Source organism: Trachypithecus francoisi, unplaced genomic scaffold (assembly GCF_009764315.1).
Source record: "Trachypithecus francoisi isolate TF-2019V2 unplaced genomic scaffold, Tfra_2.0 Contig01579, whole genome shotgun sequence".
NCBI classification, from domain to species: domain Eukaryota; kingdom Metazoa; phylum Chordata; class Mammalia; order Primates; family Cercopithecidae; genus Trachypithecus; species Trachypithecus francoisi.
In genome coordinates, this window is record NW_022681442.1 from 17,563,129 (window position 1) to 17,588,246 (window position 25,118).

The following is a 25,118-nucleotide window of genomic DNA, read 5'->3' on the forward strand; positions in this document are numbered from 1 at the left end:
GAGTGCTGCCAGTGTTTTTTCAAAAACACATACCTAATCATGTCACTTCCTAGCTTAAACCTTTCTAGAAAGGCTTGTAGAATATCCAAATCCCTTAAAAGTACTCACAAGGCATGGTGTGATCTGGCTTCTACTGACATCACCTAGTGCCAATTCTTGCCTGGAAAACTTCCCACTCTCCCTAACTACTACTATTCTATCAGGTATCTATTTAGTTGCCTCTTCCAAGAAACCCTCCTTGACAACTCAAATCTTACTGATGTTGCGTCCTCCTCTTACTTATATACGGAACAATTTCAATTTTTTTTTTTTTTTAAACAGAGTCTCGCTCTGTCGCCCTGGCTGGAGTACAGTGGCACAATCTCCGCTCACTGCAACCTTCCGCCTCCTGGGTTCAAGCAATTCTCCTGCCACAGCCTCCTGAGTAGCTGGGATTACAGGTGCGTACCACCACGCCCAGCTAACTTTTTGTATTTTTAGTAGAGATGGGGTTTCACCATGTTGGTCAATCTGGTCTCGAACTACTGACCTTGTGATCTGTCCACCTCGGCCTCCCAAAGTGCTGGGATTATAGGCGTGACCCACCGCGCCCGTCTGAACAATTTCAATTTGCAGTGATTCCTTTTGCACACACTAATTTTTAATTGTTTACTGATCTGATTCTTCCTCTGTAAGTTCGCTGATGACAGCAACCACATCTTTTCATTTTATCCTTAACACAGTGAGCATATTATTTCATCCCTATTGCCTAACATATAGTATGTTTCATAAATATTTACTAAATGATTAAATGTCATAACACATTATATAAATGTGTCCAAAGCAACACGCACAAACATAACACATTATTTGGAATATCTGCTATTTTGAATGATCTATATAATGATGCTTTCTATTAATAATGGTAACTTGAGATGATCATCTTCCATGGCTATTTGACAGCCTTTCTGGTTAATGGCTTTTACTCATTTATTCTCAAACCCTTACTGAGCTCCTCTTAGGTACCAAATACTGTGCTAGGTACAAGGAACACAAAAATGAACGGGAGAGGATCCTTTCCTTTAAGACACAGTTTAGTAGGAGGAAATGGCTATAAATAAGAACAGTCAAAAGACAGAAGAGAGAGAAAGAGGAAGGTGCAGTGGGTTGGGGCAGGAAAACTTATACTGCAGTGATGTAACTACATACCAGGTACGGTGAGGTCACAGAGAAGAGTATGGCCCGTTCTGCCTTGGGTGTTGGGGGAAGAGGAAAGGCTCTAAGGAAAAAATATGAGAAACTTGGCAGACACGACCCTTTCATCCTTATATCCTTGTGACAGCAAAGCCACCTATGTTTACTGTACATGTTAGGCACCACGCCAAGCTCTCCGCATGTATTATTAATCCTCAAAGCAAGCCTATGAGGTAATATCAAGAAGGAAACTGAAGCTTCAAAAGTTCAAGTGGCTCTCCTAAACTCACACAGATAATAAATGGCAGAGCCAGGATTCAATCTCAGGCCTGACTACAAAAACTGAGTTATTAAGCACTCTGCTATGTGGTATTCAACTGTTTGAATGAATGATTAGAGATAGTTCAACTATGTCTTAAAAGATAAGGGCCCACTGAATATTCTTAGTTCTCTTCCTAGACATTAAGGAGAATGATTCTTTGCAGGTTCCCTGAAGTGAAGCGTGGCCCTAAGACTTATTCTGGCTGATAAAATGTGAGTAGAAGTGATGTGTGTCACTTCTGAGTAGAAATTTTAAGAGTCAGTGAGTGACTTACCACCTCTTTCTCTCTTCCTGTGCCAGGATGACTGGCAAAGCTCCCCACAGCTCCAGGCTGTTTTATCAGCCTGGGCAACAGAGTAGTGCTCCCAGTGAACCCACGCAAGTGAGCAAGAAACAAGCCTTGCTTTAAGCCACTGAGAATCTGCGTTGTGCGCTATGGCAGTATAACCTAGCACATCCTGACTGCTACAGTGAGGATGGTGATTTTGAAAAAAGAAACTCTATGAACACCAAAGTAGTACAGTCTACTCAAAGAGAGAGGCTGTCACTTACTTTTTCTTTGGCAGTTTGCCAGAGTCCAGTAGGAGTGCCCATATCTGATGAGTCCCTGCCATGGCTATCCACAAAATGTCACCTCTTTGGACCTCTGAACCTTTATAAAAATAAATCATTATTATTATATACATATCTGGTTAATACAAACACTCCAATGGTTTTAAAATGTTAAATTTATGGAGGATAACAATATGTTTATGAATCATCTGATAAATAAAAATATTTGCAATGTTTCAAGTTATCTTTGAAAATTTTGTTTTCTTGTGAAAGGTTTACTTTTTTAGACTTGTAATTTTACCCACAACAATTTCACAGGAATCCAAAGTATTCTTACTAGGAACACGTCCTCTGCATCTCTGCATCTGAACTCTGCCTCAGCAGTTTGTTAATTTTACAGTGAGCATTAACAACATTTTTAAACATTTGATTTCTTATTTTACATGACACAAACTATTAGAAGTGTCACTGGCACACAGATATTCTGAGGACTGTCTCTGCTTAATCACCTTAAAACTACATCAAAAGCTTTCCACAATTAATTTTTAGCATACCACAATGTTTCAGTTATTCTAGAGCCACAACCTGGGACTACTAAAATGAACAGGAAACATAAGCTAATAAAATATTCCATTATTTTAGATATACTGACATTCAAATAAAAGGCTCAAAGCATGTGATGCACTCAGAGTAATGCTTGGAGGCAACATCACTCAAATGTTAGCCATGATCATTTTGTGAATCTGGACCTTAATTTTACAGTATTTGTACTAGGAAAATATAAATACTTTTACAAACTGAACAGCCCTTCAATAGACATCATAGAGGGTAAAAAGTATAATATAGCCTCTTCCGCTTAAGAAGTTCGTTAATTTTACAGTATTAACAATGCACATATTACCAACAGATGATATTTGGTATCTAAGAAAGCATTCAGTTTAGAATTGCTTATTTCTGTTAAACCTCCCATAAATCTAAGATAATAAATTTTTTAGTATTAAACAATGAAAATGAATGAGTTTTATGTTCATGCATAGTCACTGGTATTATCAACTATGGAAATGACCAAGCAAAACAAAAACTTTTAGGAGGTAATAGGAATAAAAACATGGGAAGCCCACGAAAATGAACAATCTTACTTATTCTAACTTAATTTGGAATGTTTTCCACTCACAATATTTCAAAGCCTTTACTGGTTCAAACATTGCTTTTTTCTTTTTTTTTGAGACGGACTCTCACTCTGTCGCCCAGGCTGGAGTGCAGTGGCACGATCTCGGCTCACTGCAAGCTCCGCCTCCCGGGTTTACGCCATTTTCCTGCCTCAGGCTCCAGAGTAGCTGGGACTACAGGCGCCCGACACCACGCCCGGCTAATTTTTTGTATTTTTAGTAGAGATGGGGTTTCACCATGTTAGCCAGATGGTCTCAATCTCCTGACCTCGTGATCTGCCCTCCTCGGCCCCACAAAGTGCTGGGATTACAGGCGTGATCCACCGTGCCTGGCTGGTTCAAATATTTTTAAAATGCTACATGAAAAAATGATTATGTTTTCAAGTCCTCTACCCAGTTCTCTCATTTCTCTGAATGAAATGTAATTACTCTTATGGCAATGTGACAGACCCCTAAAAGAAGAGGGCTCCTGAAAGCATTCCTTCACCAATTCCTTAGCTTTGGAACCAGGTGGGTCTGGATTTGAATTGTAGTAGCTACCTCACTTTCTAATGTGTGTGCCTCAATTTCCTCATCTGTAAATTGAGCACACCATCACTCTCTACAAAAGATTCCTGGAAGGAATAAAACAGTGTAAGCAAAGCACCTAACATGATGCCTGACACCATGTTAGGTGCTAAACAATTTGCTGTCTTTCAACTTCTATGCCTAGTATGCTCCCTCTTTCTCATCCTAGAAAGCTTACATCCAGATATGAACATTCAGATCTCTGCTCAAGCTTCTTCCCTACTCCCCCACCACCCTCCACACCCATCATTCTTAGCTCCTTACCTTGCCTATTTTTCCCTGTAGCGTTTATCACTATCTTACATGTTACGTATTTATTAATTACTGCCTTTCTCTTCTACTGAGCATAAGGTCTAAGAGGCTAGCAGCTTTGTTTTATTCACAGTTTTATTAGCAGCCCATAGAATAGTGCCTGGCACATGCCAAATACTCAGTAGGTGTTTATTTGTTGAATGAGTCAACTTTCCCCTAGAAACCACAAAAAAGAAAAAAAGCCTTAAAACTATCCTAATGATGGCTGGTATTTCCTAATAGTACTACTGGTTCATCTCTAATCTCAGAAGTCTGCTACACGTGTAAACCTGTGCTATTACCCTCTCAAACCATGATGCTGAAAGGGAGTGGCAGCCCACCCTAAAAATGCTGTGGATATTTGATGGGTAATATATTATATGATAATATAGTCACGCCAGATCATTTACATAATGACTATACTATTTTATTATAAACTACCCTTATTTCCTCTCTATATTTTATATATATATAAATACATAGCACAGGTGGATTATATTACCTATGAATTTCACTTTAGGTGTGGTAAAGGAGGCTTTTCTTAAAATGTATTATAGGAAGGGGATTTGGGATCTGATAGGGCCGAGAACTCCAAAGCCACCCATAACAATAAAGCCTTTCAATATCTCTAACAAGCTTCCATTCACGATAAAAACTCTTAGCAAACTAGGATCAGAAGGCAATTTATTTAATCTTATAAAGAACATTTTTAAGAGAGTCACAGCAAACATCCTACTTAAGAATAAAATACTACAAACATCCCCCGAGAATAAAAATGAGACAAAGATACCCACTATCAACACTTCTATTTAACACCTTATGGAGGTCCTAGTTTGTGCAATAAAGAAGGAAAAAGAAGCAAAGTACAAAAAGATTAGATATAAAACTGTAGTTATTAGCAGATTACATAATTATGTACACAGAAAATCTTTACAATTTTATAGAGGAATTTAGCAATGTTGTTGGGTATAGGGTCAATAAGCAAGGATAAATTCTTTTATCGGTTTACAGCAGCAAACAAATATAAAAGAAAATTTGTAACGCCATTTAAAAACATCAAACACCTAAGGGTAAACCTAGCAAGATTTATAAGCCTTCTACACTGAGAATCATTATTGAGGGAAATTTAGACAGACATTTTTATACAACTTATCTTGATTGAAAAGTCAGCTCCAGCCAATGTTAGGACCTTTTGGGTAACAAGACTGCAAGCAAGGTTGACCAAGTAGATGAAAATAAAAGCACTCCATCCTTTCAGCTTCTCAGGTCATAAGCTTTGGAGTCACCTTTAATTCCTCCTTTCTCTCGCATGTCATGCATGATCCATCAGCAAATTATGTAGGTTCCTTATTCAAAATATATCCAAAATCTTACTACTTCTTACTACTTCCACCTTGACCTAAGCCACCGTTAGGGATTACTGCAAGAATTCCTTCTGAACTGGTTTGTCATCCTGTTCCCACCTTGAAAACTGCCTCTTTCTTTCTCTTTCACATCAATGTCCCACTCCAAGAAAATCTCAGAAGGGTGAGTTAGGCAAATTTAGCTCTAAGCTTTAGGAACAAAAACATTTGCTTTTCTTAGCTTGCTTTTAGAGCCTCTGTCTTGGCAAAGGAAAGCTATGTTGGTGCACAGCTGAGTGAAAGATCAAATTTAACTTCATTATCTAGTTCTCCAAACAGGTCGGTATAGCTCAGCTGGGGCTTACTATAATAAGGCAAAAGCTTCCCAGTGACAGAGAAAGTATGGGCATTGGTTTAGTTTTGGTCTCTGTGTATTTCCTTCAGATGCCCGAGGAATGAGAAAAAGTAGAGAAGCAGCAGCAGTGTGTCAGGTCAGGGTTCAGGTGTTTAGAATTCTACATACCAACTTATGAGGATAATGACTGTCATCACCCAGGTCACTATCTGTGTTGATGGCACCCAGCTAATCATTTTACATGGATTATTTCCTTCAATTTAACAATCTTAAGAAGTCTTATTATCATCATCTTCATTTTATAAAAAGCCAGCTTCAAAGAGGCTAAATAATTTGCTGAAATTCACCCAGCTAAACTTGGAAAATGAATTCATTAGTGAATCTGACTCTAGATTATGAGTGTTCTGATGAGAAAGAAGGAACTATGGAAGTGAGCTTGTGCTCTTTGGTTCAGTTCTCTGCTTGCTGCCTTTTCACCCTCCCTTCTGCCTCTGACCCATGGACTTAGCTCTGGTAACAAGTACTCAAGTGCATTTCTGTCTGTGTTCAGAAACAGGGATCTGATTAAATGTACCCACAGCCTTCTACTCCGGGATGCATAGTGAGGTTTACCCCTCTGCCTTTCTCTCCCTGTACCCCTGGGAATGGTCTATGGTTGGATAATGTCTTTAAAGTTTATTTTCTAGTCCCTTGCCTTCCCATTTTTGGTTTGGTTCAGACCATCAGCATCTGTTTGTACCACTTTATGACAAAATTCTTATCTTATAGAAAACAGTGACAACAGCAAACACTTATATTATGCTTTCTATGCACCAGATACTGTTCTAAGTGCTTTACACATATTAATTCTCATCCTCATGATAAGCCTTTCAGGTAGGTATTGTTTGTATCCTCAATTTAGATGAGGAAGTTGAGGTATAAAGAGGCTATGAAACTTGTCCAAAGTCATACAATTACTAAGATGTGGACCTGCAAACCCAGCTGGTCTGGCTCGAGTCCCTGCTCACAGCCACCGTGCTAGAAGTTTGTTTTTGTAAACAAAATGAAAGTTAAAAAAAAAAAGTGGGCTGGCATTTATGTCTATCAACAAGAGTCATATTAACAATTTACAACTGTTCATCCTAGAATGTGGACTCCAAAGCACATAGTTCCATCACTGAGTACGAGTATTAGTTTTGTTCCCTCTAACAAGAATGTGGTAATCATGAACATTTCCATTTTAAATTAAGAGTATACTTAGACCTACACAACAAACCTGCACACATACCCCCAAATCTAAAATAGAAGGTAAAATTACAAAAAAGAGTACACTTAATATTACTGACTTTCAACAGTCACAAATTAAGACATTTTTAAAAGGACAATGACAGAGGCTGAAAAGGTTTTGAGAATATTTTTAAAGGCAAAACTCACTCATAATTATCAGTAGAGATCAGAGAAATATTATTAGAAAACAGAAATAAAATCAACAAAAGAAATATGGGCCGGGCGCGGTGGCTCAAGCCTGTAATCCCAGCACTTTGGGAGGCCGAGACGGGCGGATCACGAGGTCAGGAGATTGAGACCATCCTGGCTAACATGGTGAAACCCCGTCTCTACTAAAAAAAATACAAAAAACTAGCTGGGCGAGGTGGCGGGCACCTGTAGTCCCAGCTACTCGGGAGGCTGAGGCGGGAGAATGGCGTAAACCCGGGAGGCGGAGCTTGCAGTGAGCTGAGATCCGGCCACTGCACTCCAGCCTGGGCGACAGAGCGAGACTCCGTCTCAAAAAAAAAAAAAAAAAAAAAAAAAAAAAAGAAATATGAACATGAAATTGCCTGAAATCCAGCTTTTTAAAAATTCTGTCATTTTAAGCACCTATGACTAGAACCCTCCTAACAGCATCTGTGAAATTCTCCATCAGTGCTTCTATACAGATTTGCTTCTACAAAGTCTCTAAACCTCTTACGAATCAAAGTCTTAAGCCACTAGGGAAAGGCAGCAAAGCCGGTCATTTTGCAGAGAGCACAGGAAAACACCATTTACAGCTGTGGTAAAAGGAGATGAAAAAATGCTCTACTGCCACCAAGCAGAGTTCTCATTCTGCTCGGGGAGAAGCAGGAGGCTCCCCACACCAATCACAGACACAAGACAGCGTTTAGCTGCCAGAGAGAGGAACAGCAACAATGAAAAAGCTCCCCGCATCCTTTCCTCAAGGCCTAGGCACTCAGGGCCTTCCCAAGACTGAGGCTGAACAACAGAGAACACCCCCATCCACAACACAAGCCTGGGGCAGAATAACAACCAGTAGCAGTCTATCCTTGGGACGGCTGCAAGAATGGAAAGAGGGAACCACCATGTAGTTTCATTGTACAGGGATGACTGAAAGCTGAGAAATACTGAGAAAACCCTCCATCTAATCTAGGCCCATGTACTGAAGCAAAATCAGAAGGCAACAGCTGCCCAACTAGAGGAATTTTTAAAATATGGTGCACTGACATAGCAATAATAAAACCAAGGCCCAGCTCAGCTCCTGACCAAATTGACTCAATCTTTCATAAGTACTATTTATCTCAGCCTCTACTGTTTTATACAAGATGACTGACATATAATAAATAATGAGAAGACACACATAAAAGCAAAAAAATTACCCACTTCCAAGTAACAAAGGAATGATCAGAAACAGACTTGAGGATAGTCCCCAAATTTGGAACTATCTAATACAGACTTTGAAATAACTATGCATAGTATGTTAAAGAACCTAGAGAAAAAGGTGGCCAACACACCTAAATAGATAAGGAATTTCAGCAGAGATGAATCTGTAAGAAATGCAAATGCTATATCAAAAAGGCATAATATTAGAGATGAAAAATTCCTTCTACAAATGATATGGTTTGGCCATGTCCCCACCCAAATCTCATCTCCAATTGTAATCTGAATTGTAATCCCCACATGTTGAGGGAGCCACCTGGTGGAAACTGATTGGATCATGGGGTTAGTTTCCCTCATGCTGTTCTCATGATAGTGAATGAGTTCTTATGAGATCTGCTTGCTTGGTAAGTGTCTGGCACTTCCCCCTTGGTACTCTCTCTTGGCTGACTGCTAAGTAAGATGTGCCTTATTTCCTCCTCACCTTCTGCCATGATTTTAAGTTTCCTGAGGCCTCCCCAACCATGCGGAACTGTGAGTTAATTAAATCTCCTTTCTTTATAAACTAGCTAGTCTCAGGTAGTATCTCCATAGCAGTATGAGAATGGACTAATACAACAGGCTCATCAGTTGACTAGACACAGCTGAAGAAAGAATTAGTGACTCTGAAGATAAATTGGTAGAAATTACCAGTACAAAAAGAAAAAAAAGAAGAGTGAATAAAAAGAACACAATATGCAAGAGTTATTGAATATAATATTAAGAGGAAATCTAATATATGAGTAACTGAAGTCCCAGAAAGAGAAAGACAGAAAGGGGCAGAAAAAAATATCTGAAGTGAGAATTTCTTGAAAATAATGAACATCAAACCACAGATTCAAGAACTCCAAGCAGGATAATTCTTAGATATATCAAACTGCTGAAAACCAAAGATAAAATCTTAAAAGCAACCAGAGAAAAAAAATACGCTTTACATATAAAGAAGAGATAATATTAAAACAGATGTCTTGTGGAAAACTATGTAAGTCAAAAGACAATGGAGTGATATCTTTAAAATATTAAAAGAAAAAAATGTTAATCTAGATTCACATATGGAGTAAAAATAACTTTCAAAAATGAAAGCTAGATACTTTTTCAGACCAGAATAAAGGTAAGAGAAGTCACTGCCAGCAGACCTATGTCATAAGAAGTTCTTCAGACAGAAGCAATGACTCCCAATAGACATTTGGGACTTTAAGAAAACAGCCACTGTGGAAAACAGTCTGGCAGTTTCTCGTACACATTCACTTACCATATGACCCAGTAAGCTCATTCCTAGGCATTTGCCCAAGAGAAGTGAATGCACATTACCACAAAACAAAAACTGTGCACATATGTTTATGGAGATTTTTTATAGCCACTGAAAACTAGAAATACCTTCAAATGTCTATCAACTGGTGAATGAATAAACAAACTGTGGTAGAGCCACACAACGAACTACTACTCAGTGAAAAAAGAGAACAAATTACTGATACATGGAACCACAGGGATGAATCTCAAAAGCATTATTCTAAATGGAAGAAGCCAGACATGAAAGATGACAGAGAACAGGAAAGAGATCACTGCTGCCAGTTGTTGGGGTCAGTGTGGTGATGGTGGGGGGAGACTCAACAACAGGCTATTAAATAACTTTCTGGGATGAAAATATTCTGTATCTTGACTGTGGCAAAAGTTACAAGACCACATATTTGTCAAATTTCACAGAATTATATCCCTAATAAGGGTAAATTTTACTTTATATAAATTATACCTAATTAACCTAAAAAATCTTACTACCAAGTCAATGTGATAAGGCAGTAAAAGAATCTTCTCTCAAATTTTAGACATAAAGATATAACTTCTTATTTTAACAAAACAAAAATGTATTAGTCATACTGCATCAAATTTATTCCTTCAAAACTTCCTGTGTCACCTGATTTTTTTAAAGCAAAAATATTTTTTTCTTGGTATTTTATATCATATTAATAATGGGAGTCAGAGAAGCATGTTATTGAAGCACATAAATACCAACACTGTAGATTATCAGACTAGCATACTAAATAGTTGGATTTCAACCATTAAAGGTTGTAGAAGAATGGCTAAATTTCTATCTAGGGAAATTGTTGATTAAAGGGCCAAGAAAGGTTAATGGGATTCTGGCACATTATCCTTTCTATAAATGACTCAAAATCAGGTAAAGTCTTAAGGTACTTAGATACTGATAGGGGTTTTGGCTGGGCACAGTGGCTCACACCTGTAATCCCAGCACTTTGGGAGGCCAAGGTGGGCGGATCACTCGAGGTCAGGAGTTAGAGACCAGCCTGGCCAACATGGTGAAACCCCATCTCTACTAAAAAGACAAACATTAGCCAGGCATGGTGGTGCACACCTGTAATCTCAGCTACTCGGGAGGCTGAGGCAGGAGCATCGCTTGAACCCGGGAGCGAGAGGTTGCAGTGAGCTGAGATCACGCCACTGTACTCTAGCCTAGGTGATAGGGTGAGACTCAGTCTCAAAAAAAAAAAAAAAAAAAAAAAGAGAGATGCTGATAGAGGTTTCAACCTTAGTGTCTTTCAGGTTGTTGTCTGGTATGAATGGAGTCAACAGAGACCTGATACACATTTTAGAAACATTACAATGTACCTGCTGAAAAAATGAACTTACTGTAGTAATTATTTTTGGTGCATGATGTTCTGACCATATTAAGAATGACAATTAAAAAATGAACACAGATAAAACGTAATTTTGTAAAAGTCACTTTATACTAATTATTTTATGACTGTACAGTATATAGTTAGGTTAAATATTCAGATACTATTTAAAATACATAAACATATGCATTTACATATTACATGTAGATTTAAAATAATGAGATATTTCTAGTCTCTTTCCTACATCTCTTTTTTCAAATTTTTAATTGACCAATAATAATTGTGTACATTCGTGGGGTACGTCATGTTTTGATCTATGTGTACATTGTAGAAAGATTCACTCAAGCTAAATAACATATCTATGACCTTACCAACATTTTTTTCTGTGGTGCAAATGTTAAATATTCTTTTAGTAGCTGTGAAATAATAACTATAGGTCAGTCACCATGCAGTGCACAATTATCTCTAAAACTTATTCCTCCAACTGAAACTTTGTACCCTTTGATCAACCTCTTCTCTTTCCCCATACCTTCCCTTATTCCTAGCCTCTAGCAACCAGTTTTCTACGTTCCTTTCCTGAGATTTTCTTATAATATTTTTTTAATTTATTTTTTATTTTAAAATTTCTTTTGTAGAAATAGTGTCTTGCTATGTTGACCAAACTGATCTCAAACTCCTGGCCTTAAGAATTCCTCTCACCTTAGCTTCCCAAAGTGCTAGGATTACAGGCATGAGTCATCATGCCCAGCCTAAGACTGATGTTTTTAGATTCCACAAGTAAGATCATACAGTATCTGTCTGTGTTTGGCTTATTTCACTTAGCATAATGTCCTCTGCTTCCATCCATGTTGCCATGAATGACAGTATTTAAAGCTGTATAGTACTCCAGTGTGTAGATACACATTTTCTTTTTGTTTTTTTAGACACGGAGTCTTGCTCTGTTGTCCCGGCTGGAGTGCAGTGGCATGATCTCGGCTCACTGCAACCTCCGCCTCCCGGGTTCAACTGATTCTCCCACCTCAACCTCCCAAGTAGCTAGGATTACAGGCACCTACTATCATGCCTGGCTAATTTTTGTATTCTTGTAGAGACGGGGCTTCACCATGTTGGCCAGGCTGGTCTTGAACTCCTGACCTCAGGTGATCTGCCCACCTCAGCCTCCCAAAGTGCTGAAATTACAGGCATGAGCCACCAGGCCCAACCTTAGATATACATTTTCTTTATCCATCCATCCACTGATGAACACTTGGGTTGCCTCCATATCTTAGCAATTGTGAATAATGCTGAAATAAATATAGGAGTGCAAATATCTCTATGACATAGCAATTTTAAGGCCTTTGTTAAGTTGGACTGCTGGATCACATAAATATTCTATTTTTAGTTTTTTGAGGCACCTCTATACTATTTTCCAAAATGTTTGTATTAATTTACAATCCCAACTTTGTAAAAAGGTTCTTTTTTTTTCCACATCCTTATCAACATTTATCATTTGTCTTTTTGATAAAGTCATTCTAACAGGTGTGAGGTAATATCACATATTGCTTTCACTCTCATTTCCTTGATGATTACAGATGATGAATATTTTCTCATATATCTGCTTGCCATTCATATATCTTTTGAGAAATGTTTGTTGATACCCTTTCCCTATATTTTAGTCAGGTTTTTTCTTGATATTGAGTTGTTTGAGTTCCTTACATATTTTGGATATTAGCCCCTTATCGGTTACATGGTTTGCAGATATTTTCTCCCAACTCATAGGTTGTCTCTTCATTAATTGTTTTCTTTGCTGTACAGAGCTTTTTAGTTTGATGCAATCCCATTGGTCTATTTTTGCTTTTGTTGCCTGTGTTTTTGGACTCCTATCCAAGAAATCATTCATTGCCCAGATCAATGTTGTAGAGCTTTTCCTGTTTTCTTCTTGTAACCTTACCGTTTCAGGACTTGTAAGTCCTTAATCTATTTTGAGTTGGTTTTTGTATATGATAGGGTCCAATTTCATTCTTCTGCATGTGGATATCCAATTTTCCCAGCACCATTTGTAGGAGGAATTGTCCTTTCCACATTGTGTGTTCTTGGCACTTCTGTTGAAAATCATTTGACTGTAAATACTTGGGTTTATTTCTGGGTTTTCTATCCTGTTATATTGGTTGATATGTGTGTTTTTTAAAACAGTACCATGCTATTTTGATTACAACAGCTTCATAGTTTGAAATCAGGAAGTGTGATGCCTCCAGCTTTTGTTCTTTCTGCTCAATACTGCTTTGGCTATTCAGGATCTCTTCTAGTTCCATACACATTTTAAGATAGTTTTTTTCTATTTCTAAGAAAAACGACAACACAGTTTTGATAGAAATTACACTGAATCTGTAGAATGCTTTGGGGAGTATGAACATTTTAACAATATTAATTCTTCTAATCCATGAACATGGGATATCTCTCCATTTATTTGTCTTCTTCAAATTATTTCATCAATGTTTTATAGTTTTCTGTGTACAGATCTTTCCACCTCCTTGGTTAAATTTACTCTTAACTATTTTACTTTTTTAAATGCTACTGTCAATGAAATTGTTTTCATAATTTCCTTTTTGGATAGTTCACTGTTAATATATAGAAACACTATTCATTTTTGTATGTTGATTTAATTATCTTTAACTTCACAAAATTTATCAGCTCTAATAGTCTTTTGGTGTAGTCATAAGGATTTTCTACATATAAGATCATGTCCATCAGCAAACAGAGACAATTTCACTTTTCTTTTCCCATATGGATGCCTTTTATTTCTTTTTCTTACCTAATTGCTCCTCCTCCCATAAGGAACCACTAGTATAAAAATGTACATTTATCATTTTATCAATAATAATGTACATTATTCTTCTTACTTTTTAACTTTATTATGTCTGAATGGATCTCCCAATGCTTGTATTAAATGCTATTGTACTTGCTATAAAAGAAATCACATTGTAGATTTCTACAAAGAAATTATATTGTACATATTCTGTAACTTTCTTTTATCACTCAAAATATCCCTTATTATATTTGTCCATGCTGCTAAACGTAGCTGTAGTTTGTTTACTTGCACTATAGAACAGCTCATGTAATAAGTAACATCATACTAAAATACAATTTAGTAAAAATAATCATAAGTAGAGCAAATAAGGCAGGGAGGTAAACGTGAATAGTACTGGTGAAGATTTAGCCCTGGAATTATTTAGAATTGCTAGTGCATGGTAATAAAATGGAGACTGAGTTTTAGTTCACTGTATTAATATTTCAAAATTCTCTACATATGAAGTATCCCTTTAGCTGGATGCACTGCTCCTACTATACCATCCCCCTTGGTGAGCTACAAAACAAATTATAAATGTTTACAACACACAATTCCACAAATAGAATTCTCAAAAATAATCTATACAAAATACTTAAGTGTTAAATGCAGGTAGTACTAGAAGTTCACTCATTTATTTTATGAATTATTAAGTGCTTTATAAAAGTTAATAACAAAAAAAGTAGGGTCTTTGAATCGTAATTAAATTGGCATCATAAAAGAAAATTACCTCAAATGTAAAGCCTTTCAACTAAGCAGGTACTTATATACTCTTCAAATATATGAAGACAACACCAACCATTTAGTCCAAAATTCCATTTTCGATGTATTCTAACTTTGTTTACTCATCAATCCAATTTTAGACTGTAAATGACCATCTCAGTATCACTGATAGCCAATAAAAAATAAGAATACTAATAAGAGTACTCCTGGATTTCTTTTAGTCAATTAATATAGATAATAAAGGTAACATTACGTTTCATTCATTATCAATGTCTACACAATTCAGTAGGGTAAAAGTTTAATTGTTCAAAAGAAGCTATCATACTTTAATATAAATTTTTAAAATCTAAAGCAAAAGCAGCTGCCTCTTTTTCTTTTTCAAACTAGAGTATATAACGACACTGTAAGTTCCTTATTTATGAATAATAAATAAATTTATTTTTATTATTGATTACTGTTCATGAATAATCTTTTGAAGTTCTGAAACTATAATCCTTTCAATATAAGAAATTTAGAACTACATTAATTGGAGGGTGCATCTAATATATAATTCTTTAGAGTAACACATAGTCTATCTTACAGATAAAATAAAATAGGTAATATTATATATATACATACTCTAGTATATATAATATATATCTATATTACTGCTAGCTTTGTTTTTACACAATTAACAACTCTGAGGCATAGGTATAAAAGTATAAAATAAAGTAATTAGCAATATAATTAATCCAAATGACCATCTCAAGAATATTTTTAAAACTTATATGAAGCAAAATTTACTTTTACATTTAATATTGAAAGTTCGCATACCTGATGTTCCAAAAACTACATCCCAAGGGGAACTAATAGGTTGTTGTTCTCCTTTTGCTCCACCTTCTTTATCTGTACCTTGAATTCCAATGCCAGCTACAGTGCTCACCTTCTCAGCCTCTAGGTCAATCTATAGAAATTGAAAGGATGGTTTTATGCAAGGAAAGTTACTTTTGCTTTTGTCTTTTGCTGTGTAAAGATTTTCAATAGAACATTTAGAGTGTATGTGCAATATAAAGTTTTATTTTAAAAAAGGCCAATCAATTACAGCATGAACTTCTTATTCAAAAGCACATAATCAGTCCCTTTCATTTCCCCACCTGTCCATTCTTCCACTTTTCCCCTCTTATCCCCGTCTCCCATCATGCCTCCAGATCTGGCATTGACCTCATCTTAACTAAACAAAAATTTTTAAATGAAATTTTAAAACACAATGTAGCAAAATACATGTTTCTAAAAATTAAATGCACATATTTCAATTGTGCTCAGTTAGTGATTGACACATATTAAAGCTTGTATGTGCCAAGCACTGATCCAACAGTGAGGAAGCCAACCAGCCATCCAGCCATGCTCATAACTATATGACGATTTTAATATCTTAGAGAAAACTAAAACACAGATCGTTAAGTAACTTTTTCAACATCCCACAGTTGGTAAGTCAAGAATCTGGGACCTGAACCCAGGTAGTTCCATGACACTATATCAACTTTACTTCATAAACTGAAAAACTAATGTATTCTACTGGGAAAATATGTTCTGCTTTCATCTCCTGAGACCCTCTCCCCAACACTGTATTGGGAAAATTTTCAAACACACAGGAAAGTTAAAAGATTTTTGTAACAAACATGCATATACCTACCACTTAGATTCTATTCAATATTTCACTTAATTGCTTTATTATATATTGTATCCAGCTATCAACAGAAAGAAATTTTCCTTACTTCACAGATATCTTATTCCTCAAAGCTACACCAAATATTACACTTTTAGGTAAAATTTACATGTATTCCCTTGAAGATTATGAACATCACAAGATACCCACCATCAATGCTAATGCTTAAAAGCAAGAGAGGTACTGGTCAGCAATATAATAAAAGGAAACAGAAGTTTAAAATCAGAAGGGAATTTGTTTTTGCAGACAATTTGTTTACATAAGAAACAAAAGATTTTGGCAGAAATGGATAAGCTGGTCTTAAAATTCTTATCAAATTGTAAGGGACCTAGGATAGCCAAAACAATCTTGAAAAAGAAGAAAGTGGGAGGACTTACACTTCCCAATTTCAAATCTTATTAAAAGCTATAGCAGTCAAAACAGTAAGGTACTGGCATAAAGACAGAGAGATCAATGGAATAGACCTGTCCATACATCTATGATCAACTAATTTTTAACAAGACTGCTACGGCTATTCAATGGAGAAAGAATAGTCTCTTGGATAAATCTTTCTGGGATAACTGTATATCTGCATGTAAAAGAATGAAGTTGAACCCCTACTTCACACCACATACAAAAATCAACTCAAAGTGGATCAAAGACCTAATTATAAGAGCCATAACTAAAAGACTTTTAGAATAAAACACAGCGGTAAATAATTGTGACCTTGGATTTAGCAATGGATTCTTACAACAACAAAAACATAAGCAACAAAAGGAAAAAATGGACAAATTAGTCATCATCAAAATTTAAAACTTCTATGCATCAAAGAACATGATTAACTAAGTATAAATGCAAGCAGAAAAATGTGAAAAATCATTTGCAAATAATATATCTGATAAAGAACTTGTACCTAGAATATATAAAGGATTCTTACAGAAAAGACAACCCAATTAAAAATTTGGCTAAGAATCTTAACAGACACTTCTCAAAGATATAGAAATGGCCCATAAGCACAGGAAAAGGTGCTTGACATCATTAGTCATGAGGGAAATGCATATCAAAACCACAATGAGATACCACTTCATATCCCGTAGGATGGCTAAAATTTTTTAAAACTGAAAAATAACAAGTGACAGTGAACACGTAGAAAATTGGAACCCACGTATATTTCGAGTGGGAAGGTAAGATGGTGCAATTGCTATGGAAAATAATTCAGCAGCTCTCAAAAAATTAAATACAAAACATGTAACTCCTCAATACCAGTACTAAGTATCTACCCATGACAAATGAAAATGTATGTCCATGTAAAAGTTATATATCAATGCTCACAGCAAGATTATTCATAACAGCCCAAAATAACAAAATATACAAAATAGCCAAAAAACAATCTAAATATCAATGGTGAATTGGTAGACAAAATGTCATATTCACACAACAGAATATTATCCAGCAATACAAAGGAATGAACTACTGACATGCCACTTCACACATGAACTTTTCATTATGTGAAATGAAAGAAGCCAAATACAAGAAAACATATATAATTCTATTTAAATAAAATGTTTGGAAAAGGCAAATTTACAGAGACAGAAAGTAAATTAACGGTTGCCTAGGGATGGGAGGGATAAGGACTATCTGTAAGTGGACATGTGGGTTCTTACTTGGGGGATGAAATGTTTTAAAAACAACATATGGTTACAGTTGCAAAACCTGTTAAATTTACTAAAAACTAATGAATTGTAGATTTGAAATGGGTGAACTTTATGATACACAAAATATAGCACAATAAAGTAATTAAAAATATAAACAAAACATTTTGTTTACAAGATCACATACAAATAAAAAGTAAGCATTAAAAATATCACAATGGGTATGTTAATGTAAGGGGAGTGACAGTGGGGGGTATGGGCAAGTAGGAGAATTTATAATTTAAATAAATTATTCTGAGAAGGGTCTGCATGAAACTATGTTTGTGAACCGTGAATGTAGAAGTGTAATCAACTCAATCCTCTGCAAATGAGGTCTTAAACAAAAATAAAACACAACAAATATTCTTGTATTTTTAAAAGGAAAAAATTCTACTTTCCATTTCTGCAGACACCATATTAAGTCACATAATATAGAACAATTTCAGGTAACCTAAATTTGTTGTGATTATGCTACTTAAATGCATAAATATTTGAAATGCAGCACATGGTCAATACTCCAAAACTCATTAAGTTGTAAAGCAAGAGAAATGACATACAATTAGAAAAGAAGGACAAGTACTCCCTGAATGTTGCAGGCTGGCTATTTTACTAATTCAATACACCATTAGAGGTCTAGCCCCTCTGATGAATTATAAAAGCATACAACCCCAAAAAGATAATAATAAATATTAATCATTAAAAATTTAGTAATAGGCCGGGCGCAGTGGCTCAAGCCTGTAATCCCAGCACTTTGGGAGGCCGAGGTGGGCGGATCACAAGGTCAGGAGATCGAGACCATCCTGACTAACACGGTGAAACCCCGTCTCTACTAAAAAGTACAAAAAACTAGCCGGGCGAGGTGGCGGGCGCCTGTAGTCCCAGCTACTCGGGAGGCTGAGGCAGGAGAATGGCGTGAACCCGGGAGGCGGAGCTTGCAGTGAGCTGAGATCCGGCCACTGCACTCCAGCTTGGGCGACAGAGCGAGACTCCGTCTCAAAAAAAAAAAATTAGTAATAAAAAAACCCACTTTTCCATAAAATATACACAATGAAAACATTAGTCCTATGAACAGCTCTGCCTATAAAGGGATCTCTGGTCAAATAAGTTTAGAAATGCTCAGGCCGGGCGCGGTGGCTCAAGCCTGTAATCCCAGCACTTTGGGAGGCCGAGACGGGCGGATCACGAGGTCAGAGATCGAGACCACCCTGGCTAATACGGTGAAACCCCGTCTCTACTAAAGAATACAAAAAACTAGCCGGGCGACAAGGCGGGCGCCTGTGGTCCCAGGTACTTGGGAGGCGGAGGCAGGAGAATGGCGTAAACCCGGGAGGCAGAGCTTGCAGTGAGCTGAGATCTGGCCACTGCACTCCAGCCTGGGCGACAGAGCCAGACTTCGTCTCAAAAAAAAAAAAAAAAATAGAAATGCTGCACAAATATCCCCCTATTAACGCACTCAACAACACATTAGCATATTTAAGTCTGGAAGAAAGTCTCCAAGACTTTAAAAAACACTCTGCTTTAATGTATTAACCCACAAAATCTGTTTTTCATGTAGCACTTTTATATTAAGAGGAATACACACTTTCGAAAGTGCTTCATGAAACAGTATTATTTGCTCATAAAATCATCCAACAAATATCTGTTGAATACCTACCATAGGCCAGGTCTTTTCTAGATACCAGTATTTAGTAGTAGAGAAAACATATTTCTAGCCCTCAGGGGGACTTACAGTACAGTCGCTATTATTATATATTATATGTATTTTTTTCTACTATGTGTATATAGGTGATAATATTGTCAAATAAATGAGGATAAATGTCAATACTGAAAGAAACAGTGAGAAAAACAAGGAAGTATCTGAAACAATGTATTTAGACAGGATGAGTATGAGGAACTTGGTTACTTATTTTCCAAACACATAGCAACTTAAAGAGCAATGGTTTAGCTAAAACAGCCATAGGTAGGAAATGTTTGAAATAACTGAGTACATCTACAATGAAATGTGATATAGTCATATCATTCCGGTGACTAATATGCAAAAAAATAGTTAGAAAAACCTACAAAACATTATGTATGCATAGTATCATTACCTTTGTTTTAAAAAATTCTCTACAAATAGGCTTTTTAATATCAATTTATTTTTATAAGAGTAGAAAATTTCCAAAAAGACACACACTTTTAACAGTGGATGGTTACCTCTGGGAAACTGGAATTGATAGTCAGGGGACTTTTTTTTTAGCTTTATGTATTAGCTGACTTTTTAGAAATAAGAACACATATTACTTTTATAACAAGATAAAACAAGTTTTAAGACGAATTGGCTAATCAGTATTTCCAGCCAAAGCATAAGAGTTGAAGAGAAGCAGGGATGATAGGATTTTTTTTTCTAGTTTGAGAAAATGTAACTGAAAAAGGACAAAGGATCATTGTAAACTAGTGGTTAGGAAAATACTTCAAAATGAGGAGCTTTTGAGTGATTAGGGACACAGCTTTGAAACAAAGGGTTAAAAAAAGAATTCAGTGGGGTTTTCTTTTGTGGTAACTACATACTGACACAAATAGCAACGGATACTTGAGAATAAAACTAAAGTAAGTACCTCAAAAAAAGCAGAACAAGGACATTGGCATACATAAGCATCACCCTTTAACTTCAAATATTTAATGCAAATACAATTCACTTTTTCTGATTATAAGTATTAAAACAAATTTAAAATGAAAATTACCTTTCTTATAAGGTGGTTTTCAGTGTCTGCCACATATATGATATTATTCATTATGGCTACACCCTGTGGAGAATTGAAAGTTGATTCTGAAAATATTCCATCTTTTCTTCCAGGGTTGGGTCCTAAAATGAGATAAAATTTCCCACTTAAGAAGTGATCTCAAGGTAAAACAAAACAAAACAAACTTGTATTTAATGCTGGGATTTTAATATTTAATATAAAAACATGGTATGTCCACATAAAAACTAAAATGTTCCTCAAGGAACATTTTTCTTAAGAGTGAGTTTTGCTAATGACAGGGCTCATAGTGTAATTACTAGTGCACTTAAGCATAGTAGCATGTAGCGAAGAAAATAATTTTAAAAGCATTCTAATTATCCATTATCTAGACTACAAAGATTTTAAAATAACTCCAATTATTCAACAGATGAACAATTTTTAACATTTTTGAAAGATATGCTCCTTGGATAATACAAGCCCTTTCCCTAGAAAAATACACATGGCTAAATTGTTGCAAACAATCCTAGATCCTGAGGACCACTGAAGCCTTTCCTTTAGGAGTCCAAGGACCCCAGATGAAGAATCCTTCTTATCTACTATTTCACTTTGTTACAAAGTCCTACGATATATCGATATATCGTACACACTGTAAGAGAGAGTGATTCTAGTACACTTCTCAGTTTTAACAATTCATGTAGAGTTTCAAGGGTGGAGAGTATAACACAATAAAATGTAATTGTTATTTCCGTGGCCAGCAAACAAGCCATTCAAGGCCTCTAAATCAGCAGTTCAAACTGCTTTGTGGAACTCCATTGTCCGAGGCAGCCATAAAAAGGTAGTGTAATGGAGTGGCTAGAAAGCAAACTCAAGGCCTTGCACAGTGGCTCACACCTGTAATCTCAGCATTTTGGGAGGCCGAAGCAGGCAGATCACTTGAGGTCAAGAGTTCGAGACCAGCCTAGCTAAAACAATGAAATCCCATCTCTACTAAAAATACAAAAAATTGGCCAGGCGTAGTGGCAGGCACCTGCAATCCCAACTACTTGGAAGGCTGGGGCAGGAGAATTGCTTGAACCTGGGAGGTGGAGGTTGCAGTGAGCCGAGATCATGCCACTCCACTCCAGCTTGGGCAACAGAGTGAGACTCGGTCTCAAAAAGAAAGAAAACGAACTCAAGAGCCCAACAGACCCTGTCTAAATCCCAGGTCTGTCTCTTTCTAGCTGGTGGTTTGGGCAAGTTCTTTGTGTCTCAGTTTTTCTTCTGTAAAATGGAACTAATTACCTAACTCATAGCATTGTGCAGGCAAAAATGAGTTCATACAAGTAAAATGTTTCGAATAACGCCAGACATACAGTGTCTGCTGTAACTACAATTGTTAATAATACTGTTATTGTTGTTTATATTGATAAGAGTTCCCTGAAAAAAAAGGGAGAGTTCTGTGGTTATGAGAGATTGGAAAAGATTGCGTACTATACCCCCTCATGAGGAAAATTAGCAGAGTAAAAAATTTGAGAAATATTATACCATCACCAATAAAAATCTGTTAGATAACATTAGTGTTCCTGAGTGTATCTGACCAAAGAATTCTTTTTTAAAAATTAAAGAATAACTATATCAAAAGGTAACAGTATTTCTAGAAATATGTTTGGGTAGTGTAGCTTGCTTGGTTTCTCTTTTAACAAAGAAATATGTTTGGGCAGTGTAGCTTGGTTTCTCTTTTAACAAAGAATATTCACCTACACTATTTTGAAAATCACAGAATCTATTAAACACTTTAAAACCACTTAAGTTCAAGCTGCTACAAAAGACACTTTTTGAGTAACAATTCAATTCTCATAACTGCCTGTCATAAATCAAAATACCAAGTGGCCAAAACAAAACAAATACCACAAAACACAACACGTAGCTACTGTATCTTGGCACATTAAGAATAACATCAGGGCATAGGACTACAACTAGCTTTTTTATATTACGAACTGAGACATTCCTACTTTATGTACTAATGCTGCATATATTACTAAAACAGGACTGACTGCAAAGAGATGAATTACTTTTGTCTTTGACTAACATGTTGTCAGATGTCAGTTTAGATAAGCAAGATTAATAAGAATGTACTCTGTAGAGTTTATTAATTATGTACATGTAACCAAGAGGTAGTTTTAGATCTAAGACCAGGGAGATATAGAAAATGATCTATGCTTGCATGACACTTACACTCTGCTACACCTATTTCTATTCTGGAAATAGATCCAGACACATGTTCAAGTTCTTATGGAAGGAAGGAGAGAAAAGTAAAACTATGCACAAATTTTAGCTTATTTATTTTATAAACTACTTCTCAAGTTCATGGGGCACTGACATGATCTTTAAAAAGATATGGCTATATTTTGTTGGAAAGTGAAACATAATACTTCTACTTAAAATGCCTGAAATCCAAAATGTATGTTTTCATAAGAAACAGTAAGTACAGCAGTTAAAAAAAAAAAAAAAGATAGAATATACAAATGTATCTAAAAGCTGAACTATTTCCTCTTTTTCACCTGGAGCTTTTTCAGTGTTTTTGTTTGTTTTACGAGGGAGTGAGAAGAGGTTAATTCAGACATCATGCATTAATTAACAAAAAATTTTTGTTAGGAAGTTAAGTCAATGTATATCATTTTTCTATAATTAGTTTTCATTTAGACATTTCAACTTTTATATTTACCTGAGCTATTTTTTTTACTGTAAAACGTATTATATATCATAATCAGAAGCTTTACCTCCAATGCTATACTGAATTTGTCCATTCTTCCGAACGACCAAAATTCTATGATGTCCAGTGTCTGCTATTACCAATCTATTAGTAACTTGGTCTACTGTTACTTTGCCAGGAAACAGCAATGGTGAAGGTGGCAAAGAATCTTTATAGAGTTTTATTCCAATTTTATCATCTCTGATCTGCCCCCTGTCTTTGTAATACTTTAAAGCAATTGAAGTATATAAAAATAATTTATCTTTGTGTCCCTCTCCAATCAAAGAAAACAACATGTTTCCGCGAGGTCCAAGTATGACTAGAGTTGGCCAGCAGGAAACTTCTAGTTCTTGCCAAAGGCTGGCATCTGCATCATTAACCACAGGGTGGGTGATGTTGTATCGAAGAACAGCACTCTTAATGTTATCCAGGACTTTTTCATTTGGAAACTTAGCTGAGTGAACACCAATAATGAGAAGACCATCTGAAAGGAAAACATTATATGTTAAACATTATTAAATATTTAAGTTTGAATATCATCATCCACACATTAGGTTCTGGGTCACTAATAAATATTAGAAGTCCATAGATCAAAAAAAACAAAAAGTAGAACTACGCTGGGATCTTCAACTGCATTTTAACACAAATATAAAAAACTAACAATTTAAATCTCATAACAATCTTGATTATTACATAAAAATACATATGATCAAATTCATATGGTTATTGAAGGATTAAAACTCCTTTTTTCTTTTATTTAGATAACGCTATAAAAATCATCTTTATTTTCTTATTAAATGTTGAAATTTTTTCCACCTATCATAAGCCCCTTTGAAATTCAGTTGCTTATGCCTGCTTTTGGGAGGTCTTTATTGTTATATATCTTTTGATCTAACTTTACATTACATATTAACAGAATAAATATAAGCAAGATGTTTCCATAATATAAGGCTTTTGATTTATTTAAAATTCCTATTGTACGGTTCTTAGAACAAGCCTTTCTGCAGACATAACTGTTGAAAACAACATACTTCTCTTATCTAATCAATACATTATTTCAAGAAGTTAGTGACAAAAACAAACAAACAAACAAAAAACAGTGTTAGGCTGGATTCAGTGAAAAATTTCAATATTTACTACCAAACTAGTAGAGATAATAACAGCTAGTACATTCAAATCTCCCAACACATCCATCAAAAACTACTCAAACCTACAAGATGAACAAATAAAACCACACAAATCAGGAGGTATAATTTCCCGGAAGCTCATGCTTTTATTACAACTATTAATTCCGAATCAAAACACAAACATGCATGCTTGAAGACACACCTTGCTTGAAGACAGAAAAAAGTAAACAAAACCAGGTAGATTGTACAGGAGGGTCAAAACTCAGAAAAGCAAGTGACAGAAGAGTGAACTGCCAATTTTATTTTCTTTTTCCATCCTTTTCCTAGCTTTGCCCTGAGAGTGGGTTCCAGTTTTGGAGCTGTATGGGGAGCCAAAACTCCAACAGAAACCTGGCTGCAACTCTGGCCCAAGAAACCTGGCTGCAACTCTGGACAGTGTGGGAGAAACCCTGAGGGGAAGAGCTGGGGAAAGCAACTCCTTATTTCTGAGTATGAACACTCACAAGTCTTAGTTTAACCTCTAAACTACAGTACATGGAACAGACT

The 25,118-nt window shown here is 35.9% G+C and overlaps 1 protein-coding gene across 4 annotated transcripts in view; it reads right to left on the reverse strand.

Annotated features, from left to right (window-relative positions):
* Positions 1-25,118, reverse strand: part of NHLRC2 (NHL repeat containing 2) — a 67,330-nt gene that overhangs the window by 21,537 nt on the left and 20,675 nt on the right. For 3 of the 4 annotated variants that reach the window (XM_033182183.1, XM_033182173.1, XM_033182193.1), the window contains 4 exons: positions 23,474-23,929; positions 20,715-20,836; positions 15,430-15,559; positions 2,048-2,147 (listed from right to left, as the gene is read on the reverse strand). In XM_033182183.1, the coding sequence (XP_033038074.1) occupies positions 2,048-2,147; positions 15,430-15,559; positions 20,715-20,836; positions 23,474-23,929 (808 nt within the window). The remainder of the gene's footprint in view (positions 1-2,047; positions 2,148-15,429; positions 15,560-20,714; positions 20,837-23,473; positions 23,930-25,118) is intronic. The other variant, XM_033182202.1, reaches the window with a different exon arrangement.